At 41.9% G+C, this 12,168-nt stretch overlaps 1 protein-coding gene across 1 annotated transcript; it reads right to left on the reverse strand.

The window, feature by feature from the left end:
- Positions 1–10,319: 10,319 nt before the first annotated feature.
- Positions 10,320–11,660, reverse strand: LOC134217737 (uroporphyrinogen-III synthase-like). Its single transcript, XM_062696550.1, has one exon. It carries the CDS (start codon positions 11,531–11,533, stop codon positions 10,775–10,777), a length of 759 nt encoding a protein of 252 aa, XP_062552534.1. The 5' UTR covers positions 11,534–11,660; the 3' UTR covers positions 10,320–10,774.
- Between the last annotated feature and the right edge of the window lie 508 nt (positions 11,661–12,168).

A 12,168-nucleotide genomic window follows, 5' to 3' on the forward strand; every position in this document is an offset into this window, starting at 1 on the left:
GAGCAAGCGGATGTCAATCGAAGGGTCCTGGGTTCGAGCCTCACATTGTTCGAGATTGTGATAACTTTAGTAATGACTAGTTGATGTAAAAAAACAAGTCACTGTTCTATTAATTTAGTTGTTTAGTTGAAAGATAAAATAATATCAAGATAAAAATTATCCGTAAGAATTAGTACTCTTTTAACATTTTTATAAAAAAAAATGCTTGTTGTGGAAACTTGAAATAAGCTTTATTTGAGATATTCCTTACAACAATTTAGATGCCACCAAAACCAACGTTATTCAACTTGTATACAGGACTTTTTCTCAAACTAATGTTGAATAATAGTTTCCTCCAATCTTCTATGTTACACAAACAACAGTATATCAAACAGCCTTATTTGTAAAACATTGAACAAAAGCTTTATTAGTTCGGGTAATAAGCTTTGTAGTAACAAGCGTTGAATTAATGTTGTTGTAGCTCTTTTATTGTTTTTGCAGTTGAACAATCGAGGCAAGGTGATAGCTTAAATATTTTTTTCAACATGCTTATAGAACTGCTGTTGTTGAATAGATTCTCCATTTTGGGCGAACAAGGTTGGTATAGTAGTATCAAATGCAATAAACCAATCATAATTAAAAATACAGCTGAATAGCGTAGCTGTAAGAGACATTTCTTCAAACAACAATTGTTTTTTGGGTATTACAATCTAGGCACGAGCATGAATTTATTAAGAAGTCTAATAATTGACGTTATCAGTAAACATCATTGCTTCTGTATCCAATTTCAATTTTGTTTATTTATATAATTTTGAAATATTGTATAAACGTTTGATAATTCGCTTATTGCAATAACAACAATGGCTTTTGTTCAACGTTGTACGAACGTTTATTCCACTCTACAAATAAATTTATTTTTAGCGGATTTATTCTTTTTAAAACATTTTGCACTTTGCCATTCACTAGAGAATAAATTATTATTTTTATACTTACTTCAGGAATGATAGAAGAAATCTGCAGGAAAAATCTATCTCCATGATGGCAGTTAGAAGGCAGCAGCTTCACAACTTACAATAAAATCAAGACTGATAATTCACTTTTCGGAATGACATTACACTAACTATAACGTCATTGACTTCTATTAAGCTTTTGTTCGATTGTTGGCAATTTTGTTGAGTAAATGACCAACAACCCCATTACAGCTGTTCAACCAGAATTGTTCAACAACGTATGGTTTATATTTCTAATTCAGCTTGGTACTTTCCAAGGTGACAAATATAGCTGATGGTAAACAACTGGGCTGGGGATTCAAAGGTCGTTGGATCGATACCGGTATCCTGGTCATAAATTATTTTTCTTCTTATTTCCAGTATGTTGAACAATGCCTTAATAAGTGTGACAATGTAATGAAATAAATGTATTTATAAAAGAATAATTTAAAAAAGCCTAATCAGTGAGTTGCTGACTAGTTGAATTAACATTATGTTTGGTTTTTGAACAAAGTTGATGAATGAATATTTTTATCTACTATTTAAGTAAAGTTGAAGAGAGGTTGCTAGTTGTTGTTGAATAAATACTCCATTTTTGGGCGAACAATGCTGGAACAAATGTTGTCATGTATGATAGTATAATTTTTAATCAACGCTGGCTGAATAAATCTGACCATACTGATGTTTATTCAACTGGCAATTGTTACTTGGGGGGTTTCCTGGGTTTGAAATTAGGTCTCTAGAATTACTAAATGATCAAAAACATCTTTGCGGTCTAGGATGCTTACGCGAGGGAAACTTTCTGGACTCCCTGGGCATAATGAACCCATGTGCTTGCCACACAAGATAATTAGGATATGCAAATTTTGGGTAATATTAGATGTGTTGTAACTACCTTAGTTATCATCCGATTTTGACAATTCAAGCATGCCTGAACTAGAAAATTAATGCAGTTTTACGGTATGTCCATGGAACCGACTATGGCCACCGGATTCCGGAGTTATTCCGGGTTTTTCGAAGTTAGGTTCAAAACCGTAAATTTGAGGTAGATATTAGGAGAAGTTGTGGTTAAAAACTGAATAATATAAGTAACCACAAATGAAGTAGGGCTCTTGCTGATTAGAACCATATATTGAGATTTGGAATCGGACCAGAATTAAGTGAGATATGGCCATTTTTTAAAATCGGTTCCGATCGATACTTATCGATTATGATTTTATTCTAGAAGGCCTCTAATGTGTCAAGAATGAAAAACCATGAGAAAAGAGCCGTCGCATGACTGGTTTTGGTTGTAAAAATAAAATGTCCTCTTCCACAGGTTCCTCGGAGGCAACCAGTAGGTCCTGGAAGCGGTCAGAGCCGTTAATGGACCATTTTATATTCATACTTCGCTTCCTGATCGAAAAATATGAAAAAAGACCCGTCGGATGACTGGTTTTTGTGGTAAAACTAAAATGTCCCCTTCCACAGGCTCCCCGGAGCCAATCCGTAGGTGAAAGCGGTCAGAGCCGTTGATGGATTATTTTATATTCATGCTTCGCTTCCTGATCGAAAACCATGAAAAAAGAGCCGTCGCATGACTAGTTTTGGTGCTAAAACTAAAATGTCCCCTTCCACAGGTTCCCTGGGGCCAATCCGCAGGTCCTGGAAATGATCAGAGCCGTCAATGGACCATTTTATATTCATACTTCACTTCCTGATCGAAAACCATGAAAAAAGAGCCTACGAATGACTGGTTTTGGTGCTAAAACTAAAATGTCCCCTCCACAGGTTCCCCGGGGCCAATTCGTAGGTGCTGGAAGCGGTCAGAGCAGTCAATGGACCATTTTATATTCATACTTCGCTACCTGATCGAAAACCATGGAAAAAGAGCCGTCGAATGACTGGTTTTGGTGGTGAAACTAAAATTTCCCCTTCCACAGGTTCCCCGGGGCCAATCCGTAGATCCTGGAAGTGGTCAGAGCCGTCAATGGATCATTTTATATTCATACTGTGCTTCCTGATCGGAACCCATGAAAAAAGAGCCGTCGAACGACTGGTTTGGTGGTAAAACTAAAATGTCCCCTTCCACAGGTTCCCCGGGGCCAATCCATAGGTCGTGAAAGCGATCAGAGTCGTCAACGGACCATTTTATATTCATACTTCGCTTCCTGATCGAAAACTATGAAAAAAGAGCCGTCGAACGACTGGTTTTGGTGACAAAACTAAAATGTCCCCTTCCACAGGTTCCCCGGGGCCAATCCGTAGGTCTTGAAAGCGATCAGAGTCGCCAACGGGCCATTTTATATTCATACTTCGCTTCCTGATCGAAAACCATGAAAAAAGAGCCGTCAAACGACTGTTTTTTTTTTGGTAAAACTAAAATGTCCCCTTCCACAGGTTTCCCGGGGCCAATCCGTAGATCCTGGAAGCGGTCAGAGCCGTCAATGGACCATTTTATATTCATGCTTCGCTTCCTGATCGAAAACCATGAAAAAAGAGCCGTCGAATGACTGATTTTGGTGCTAAAATTTAAATGTCCCCATTTACAGGTTCCCCGGGGACATCCTAGCGACTCCAGGATCCGTTTATTCAATTGGTTTTTCATTCTTGACACATTAGAGGCCTTCTAGAATAAAATCATAGTGGACCATCTATCAAAAAGCGAGATTCAAATGAAGTTGTGGCCTGACCCCTTTGATAAGTATCGATCGGAACCGATTTTAAAGAAATGGCCATATCTCACTTGATTCTGGTCCGATTCCAAATCTCAATATATGGTTCCAATCAGCAAGAGCCCTACTTCATTTGTGGTTACTAATATTATTCAATTTTTAATCACAACTTCTCCTAATATCCACCTCAAATTTACGGTTTTGAACCTACCTCCGAAAAACCCGGAATATCTCCGGAATCCGGTGGCCATAGTCGGTTCCATGGACATACCGTAAAACTGCATTAATTTTCTAGTTCAGGCATGCCTGAATTGTCAAAATCGGATGATAACTAAGGTAGTTACAACACATCTAATATTACCCATCCTATCCTAATTATTTTGTCCATCCCCTTACCTACTGTGTGACATTCGACAGCCATATAAACATGTTTTCCTCAGTGTCGTGACACGTACGAGATTTCTAGTCTCGACCTGTCTCGACCGTTCGTCGCAACAATACTCAGCAAACTGATCCGCTCTTCGATTTTCGACCCATTGTAGCTGATCCCTTTAGGTATTTGGCAATGTGCTTGAGTGCCTGCCAATGTTTGTTATCCGTCGGTTTTTGTTGGAATCTTCCCATATAGCTGACCGGATAGCACAAATCAGGTCGCACACACAGCATTTGATACATCATACTCCCGAGAAGCTCCCGGTAAGGCTGGGAGGTACAACATCCTTCGCGTCTTAGTTGGAGTCCTTTTTCCATCGGGGATTTGCTTGGATTGCACTCAGCCATGCCGAATTTTTCCAGGATTTTCAAAAAAATTCAGAAAACATTTGTTTCGTCACAGTCGGTCATCTCAAACTCTTTTGTAAGGCAGTGCTTCAATTTTTCGATCGTTCGTATGTTTCTTCCGGCTATCATGAGGTCATCTACATAAAGCACTAGATAAACCTCATCACCTTCGGCGGTGGACACGTAAAGGCAGTAATCTCGGTTTGATCGACGGAACCCTAGTTTGAGCAGCGTTGAATTGAACCTGTCATTCCAGCATCGTGGAGCTTGTTTTAAGCCATATAGGGATTTCTGAAGTCTGCAAATCGTACCTCCTTTTGCTTCTACGCCTTGGGGTACTTATATGTAGAGAACCTCCTTCAGCACACCATGGAGAAAAGCCGTCTTGACATCCATCTGGTGTATATGAAAGCCCTGATTGATGGCAACAGCTAACACCACACGAACCGTTGACTGGGGGGTTACTGGGGCAAACGTATCTTCAACCACGTATCATAGTGGACGATCTATCAAAAAGCGAGATTCAAATGAACTTGTGGCCTAACCCCTTTGATAAGGGTCGATCGGAACCGATTATACAGAAATGGCCATATCTCACTTGATTCTGGTCCCAACATATGGTTCCAATCGGCAAGATCCCTTCATCATTTGTGGTTACTAATATGATTCAATTTTTAATCACAACTTATCCTAATATCTACCTCAAATTTACGGTTTTGAACCCACCTCCGAAAAACCCAGAATATCTCCGGAATTCGGTGTCCATAGTCGGTTCCATGGACATACCGTAAGACTGCATTAATTTTGTAGTTCAGGCATGCCTAAATTGTCAAAATCGGATGATTACTAAGGTAGTTACAACACATCTAATATTACCCATCCTATCCTAATTATTTTGTCCATCCCTTACCTACTGTGTGACATTCGACAGCCATATAAACATGTTTTCCTCAGTGTCGTGACACGTACGAGATTTCTAGTCTCGACCTGTCTCGACCGTTCGTCGCAACAATACTCAGCAAACTGATCCGCTCTTCGATTTTCGACCCATTGTAGCTGATCCCTTTAGGTATTTGGCAATGTGCTTGAGTGCCTGCCAATGGTTATCCGTCGGTTTTTGTTGGAATCTTCCCATATAGCTGACCGGATAGCACAAATCAGGTCGCACACACAGCATTTGATACATCATACTCCCGAGAAGCTCCCGGTAAGGCTGGGAGGTACGACATCCTTCGCGTCTTAGTTGGAGTCCTTTTTCCATCGGGGATTTGCTTGGATTGCACTCAGCCATGCCGAATTTTTCCAGGATTTTCAAAGCAGCTGTCTCTTGAGTTAACTTCAAACCGTATACCCAAGAAAAAATTTATTTCGCCACAGTCGGTCATCTCAAACTCTTTTGTAAGGCAGTGCTTCAATTTTTCGATCGTCCGTATGTTTCTTCCGGCTATCATGAGGTCATCTACATAAAGCACTAGATAAACCTCATCACCTTCGGCGATGGACACGTAAAGGCAGTAATCTCGGTTTGATCGACGGAACCCTAGTTTGAGCAGCGTCGAATTGAACCTGTCATTCCAGCATCGTGGAGCTTGTTTTAAGCCATATAGCGATTTCTGAAGTCTGCAGATCGTACCTCCTTTTGCTTCTACGCCTTGGGGTACTTCCATGTAGAGAACCTCCTTCAGCACACCATGGAGAAAAGCCGTCTTGACTTCCATCTGGTGTATACGAAAGCCCTGATTTATGGCAACAGCTAATACCACACTAGCCGTTGACAGTTTGGCTACTGGGGCAAACGTATCTTCAAAATCAATTCCTAAACGTTGGAGGGACCCTTTCACCACCAGTCGCGCTTTATATCGAATTGGCCGACCAGCCTCGTCCTCTTTGAGCCGGAAGACCCATTTTGTCTTGAGAGGCTTCACACCGCCAGGATTTTTCATCAGCTTCCACACATTGTTGGCCTTCATTGAGTCCAACTCGTCCTGCACCGCTTGGTACGAAAGGTCACGATCTTCACGGGTATCAATTTCATTATAAGTTTCGGGAGCATCTGATGGGATAGGAAAACCAGCATTTGCGTCAAACCCAGTAAAACAGTTGAGACACCTACTGGGGAATCGGCGCTTCCGTTCGCTGCGCCTCGTGGACTGCTCGCCGCTTGGGCCAGAAGACGTGTCTAGATCTGAATGCGAAGGGAGCGCGGTGTCATCACATTCAGTTACATCTTCAACTTCTGCATCATCAGTGCCATCTTCGAGCAAGACTTGATCATCAGGCTGTAGAGTTTCAATTTGCACATCCAACTGCTCGGTTTGCTCTTCCCCCTCTTGCTCGTAGACTATAGGAACCACCAGTTCTTTATTAGCACGATCTTCTCCATCATTGGCCCAGGGGAAACAGTTTTCATTGAACTTGACGTCACGAGCAATCACAATTTGTTTCGATTCTTCATTCCATAGCCGGTAGCCATTGGGTGCCTACCCGACCATGAACAGCTTGCGACTCTTCGCATCCAATTTCTTTCTGTTGGTTCGGTATCCATGCAAAAGCTTGACAACCAAAAACTCGAACCTTTTCTAGACTTGGCTTCTTCTTGTACCAGAGTTCAGCCGGTGTGACATTTCTTGGCAACGCAGAGGTTGAGCTTCGATTTAGCAGGTACACGACCGTCAACACGGCCTCACACCACAGCGATTTTGGATAATTGGATCCGATTAGCATAGTACGTACCTTTTCTATCAAAGCTCTGTTGAATCTCTCCGCAACTCCATTTTGCTGCGGTGAGAAGGCTATCGTAGGTTCAATCTGGATTCCCATCGCTTTGTAATACTGCATCTGGCTGTTCGAACAATATTCACGTCCCTAGTCTACCGTAAGTTTTAAGATCTTGTTACCAAATGCTGCTGTTGCCATCGCCGCAAACTCTTGAAATACTTGAAATACCTCTGATTTCTTTCTTAACAGATATACGGCAGCAAAATGAGAGTGATCGTCAATAAACGAACCGAAGTAGCGGTTTCCATCCCAAGACATAGGTTCAATCGGTCCACACACATCAGAACGGATACGCCCCAACGCCCGATCTCTTGCACCATTGAATGGCTCCCGGCTGTGTTTACCGAGGACAAACACGACACAGAACATGAGCTTATCCGGTTGGAAACATACACCAAGGGCAAGATTTTCACGCACCATTGTAGCCATACCGCTTTCACTGATGTGACCAAGTCGACGATGCCATAGTTCAGCACACTCCACTTCAGCCAAGCTAGCATTAGCTCGTTGTACCGCTGTATCAAGAACGTAAAGGTTTCCTCGTAGATGCAATAGTCTTACCGTTCATCTTCAGCATCACGATCTTGTTGTTAAAGACAACTTCAACACCAGCCTTGGTTAATTTCTTCACCGACATGAGGTTGTCCCTGAGAGTCGGAACGTATAGTACGTCCTTCGCGTGCATCAGTACGCCATAATTACTCATTCCACGGATGACACCTGCTTCCTTAGCCACTAGGGATTCGCCATTCTTAGCTATGTCGATGTACACTGGTTGCTTCAAGGTATCTACGGTTGAAAGATGGTACTTCGCATTAACCATATGATCGCTGGCCCCGGAGTCCAGCAGAAACTGGAGCTTTTCACCGCAACTCTTTAGGTTTATCGCACTGTCTGCCATGAACACAATTGACCTTAATTCATTCACTGCGTTAGTTTTGGGATTATTCCTACAATCCTTCATGTGACCACGCCTACCACAGCCATGACATTTGCCGTTCAACTTCGCACCTCCATTTCTTCGGCGTTGATCTCCAAATGCAGTAGGTTTTTCTTCATGTGCATTCGATCCAAACGCTTCGATTCATCACTAAGCAACCTGGTCTTCATCACCTCGTATGTTAATTCATTTTCCGGCAGATTTTCAAGGGTGGTCATAAGGGGGTCATACGACTCCGGAAGCGTTAAACTTAGGGCTGCACAAACATCGCTTTCTTCAAGATTTGAACCGGCCACTCGGAGTTGTCGAATGAGGTTCTCAAACTTCAGCAGGTGGGCGCGCAATGATGTCCCTTCCTTCAATAGAAGACGAGCGATCTGCTTCCTAATTACCGTTTGCTTTCCGGCCGACTTCTTGGCGAACGTATATTCAAGAATTTTACACATTTCTTTGGTCGTATTCTTTTCTCGGATACATCACCAGCACGGATTTCGCCTTACAGTCCATTTCCCTGAACTTCACAGCTTCGTCAGCCGCTGCTGGAACATCCTTCACCACAGCGTCCCACACCTTCGAGGCTTCGAGATACACTTGAACACGAAACTTCCAGGTATCGTAGCCAGTTCCAGAAAACTGAGGGATTCCGTGAACGGCCACTTCTTTCTTGCTGTCGCCCATAACCTATTGACGTCCGTAGAACTTTGCAGTCAAGAAAAGACCAAACTTCTGTAACTTGGAACAGCTCTTTATTATAAACGTGTGTTAGGATTAACGGTTTGAATTGGAATGAAAAAATAGTCCGTAGTTATTAGTTGGTATAAACAACTGGTAGGCACCCTTAGTGACCAACGATTGCTTGATCCGCAACAGTAGAACCAGTTGAAAACCGAACTGAGCTCTCGCGACAATCGCATTTTCTCTCATTTCTGGATGTCGCAACTGCATCGCAAGTAGTGCGCATCATATGCCACCCTGCGCACCATCCGCGATGCAGTTGCGACCGAGGTTGCGACACTTGGAAATGGGAGAAAATGCGATTGTCGCGAGAGCTCAGTTTGGTTTTCAACTGGATCTACAATATTAGTGCTGTCCAATGAGCGGCTTGAAGTAGCTCAAAGTTGTTCCCGCCCTGCTCGTTCTTTTTGGTCAGCAAATGGACATGAGAGGGATGAGAACAACTTGGAGCTGCTCATTAGGGTGGCTCAAAAAACACTTTTTCAATTTTTTTGATGGGCCGCCCTCTTTTTCTGTTCTGTTTGATGCCCTGATGCTCTGGACAAAATTTCAGGCAAATCGGTCAACGTTTGGGCGGTGCTAAACTCGTTGGAAGTTTGTATGGGAAAATGTATGCAGAAACATCCAAAAACAGTGATTTGCAGTTGGACGGCATAATTCACGATCAAGAACCATGATACTCATTCAGTTCTTGTAGAATTAAATACAGAATGTTATGCTGAAAACCGCGAGAAGATTAGAGTTTACTACGCAAAGATATTAGCATTTTACTGGAGTGTTGTAGGGGTGAATTTATTTCTTTTCAAAGGTAAAAGAAACGAAATTTGCTCAAACCCCACTTCAGAGTTTCACTTAGCCGGGCAAACTCTAATCTTCTCGCGGTTTTCTGCTTAACATTCTGTATTAAATTCTTCAAGATCTGAATTAGTATCATACTTCTTCATCGTGAGTTGTGCCGTCCAACTGCACTTCACTGTTTTGGATGTTTCTGCATACATTTTGCATATAAACTTCCAACAAGTTTAGCGCCGCCCAAATGTTGACCGATTTCGCTGAAATTTTGTCCAGAGCATCAGGGCATCAAAGAAAACGAAAAGAGGGCGGCCCATCAAAAAAATTGAAAAAAGTTTTTTCCATACTAATTTGAGCCACCCTACTGCTCATTGGACAGCATTTTTATGATCGGCGGCGTGCCGACTCAAAATCGCGGCGTCGCATAAACATTTATGTCGAGGTTCATATTTTATTTTCTCGCGGAAATCAGAATACTTCAGAAATGACTTGGTGGAATCAATCGAATAGGGCTAAATTTTTCGAATGAAATAGATTAAAAAATATTTCGTTTCAACATTTTGTATTTATTATTTAATTTATGGCGTAACAACTTACGGTCTATTTGTTATTCTAGTAGTTGTTGAGGAAAATTTCAATTATGATTGTGAACTAACATTAATAACAATCATATAAACACATTAAAAAATTAGTTATTTTATTATCAAATTTTTAACATAATATGATTGACACAGCACAGAATTAAAGCGAAGAAAAGGATTTTTGCTATCACAACATTAAATATAAAAATAGAATATTAGATCGAATGTGGTTGTTTGTGGAGTATTTAAAATTCAATCCATTTTGTCACTATTTCTGAATATTTATTTTAGCTTTGCATGTGTAACGATTTGTAGTTTCATACCACACACGACCATGAATTGAATAACATCAATGACTAATATAAAACACTTTAGGACACTTTCGACCAAAATCTCATTTCACATTTGAATTCCCGCAATTCTTCCATCCTAGCATTTCTATAAATAATTTGACTTATAACACTTAGGTTGAGAATTGTTTTCGGATAGGTCTCATCATTATCCCTCCCCACAACTCCCCTATTCTACGAACTAGTCAACATCTGTTTAGGTATCTAATAAAGCACTAACGACATACTCGGGCGAGGGCTTCTCCGCCGTCCGATGCACTGCAAAACCTTTGTTCTCGATCGCTTTCTTGGTGCTCGGTCCGATGGCAACGATGCGACAGCCATCGATATCCAGTTTGTGCCGCTCGAACACACTGGCACAGTAATTTATTCCCGATGGACTGAAGAATAGCAAATATTCCGGTCGGACCACCCCTTCCCGAAACAGGTCCACCAAATTCCGCTCCAGATCCCGATGGGGAACCGTTTCGTATACCTCGACACAATCCAACGAGTAGCCATACTCGGACAGTTTGTTCTGCAAGACGTCCTGTTTCAGGTTGCCACACGGGAACAAAAATGGCATAGTCACTGTTTTATCATACAAATCCGTTTTGATGAAATCCGCCAAATTGCTGGCATTTCCGGAGTGCTGTCCTTTGGTGGTCAGTTCGAGTTTGCGTTGTATCAGATCCGAGCTGGTTTCGCCAACGGAGTAATTTTCCAACGGTTTCCAGTCGTCCTTCAAGCGGTTTCCCTCCAGGGCATCCCAGACGGCGGTGATCGCCCGGGGGCTGGTGAAGATTAGGCCAGAATATTTGTACGGCGACAGCAGGCGGTCGCGGAGGACATCAAGGTTCTTGAAGGAAAAATCCAACGTTGGCACAAAGACGGGCTCGAAGCCGTGTTTTCTTAGCAACGACGGGTAGGATTCACTGTTTTCACTCTCCGACTTGAGGATGACCACTTTCCTCATGATTTATTGCAGTTTACTAGGGAATTAAGCTACCAATTCTAATAAAATATATAAATATTGCGGACAGTAATCGAATGCACTTTACTTTCACTGGTATCGATGTTTTTTGTTTTTGTTTTGATCTGCAGCGCGCTACTGTCATGTCACTTGCCCACGACGTGTTTCACTTGCTGCGCCTGAAACGCGATTCAAAATAGCCATCTGTTGGAGAGCACACAAAATACCAAGATCATTTATTTTTCTTAGTGGCATTACTTCCCCAAGTGGGACATTGCTGCCTCGCAGATTGGTGTTCATTAATCATTTCCACAGTTGTTAACTGCAAGGTTTCTAGGCCGAGTTAGCATTTTTGTATCATGAGGCTAACAGGATGATATTGTCGGCGTAGCACTAACTTAAAATTCGGAAGCCGGGACTTCCAAACCGAACTTTCTTCCGAAGTTTTATTTGTCAAACTAATTGATGCGTTGTTTAGCGCATCTTTAGATAAATTCAGCGCACTACTTCCGAAGTTGGGAAAGTTACCTGTATCTGGAGAAAAATCGAACTTCGGTATACTGTAGACGTTCGATAACTGCAAGTCATCACTGGCGGAGACAGAGGTGGGGCACCACACGATCCAATCACACCATTGT

Source organism: Armigeres subalbatus, chromosome 2 (assembly GCF_024139115.2).
Source record: "Armigeres subalbatus isolate Guangzhou_Male chromosome 2, GZ_Asu_2, whole genome shotgun sequence".
In the NCBI taxonomy this organism is placed as follows: domain Eukaryota; kingdom Metazoa; phylum Arthropoda; class Insecta; order Diptera; family Culicidae; genus Armigeres; species Armigeres subalbatus.

Excerpts from the sequence above, each read along its gene's own strand:
- LOC134217737 (XM_062696550.1), bottom strand. The coding sequence starts at position 11,533 with ATGAGGAAAGTGGTCATCCTCAAGTCGGAGAGTGAAAACAGTGAATCC.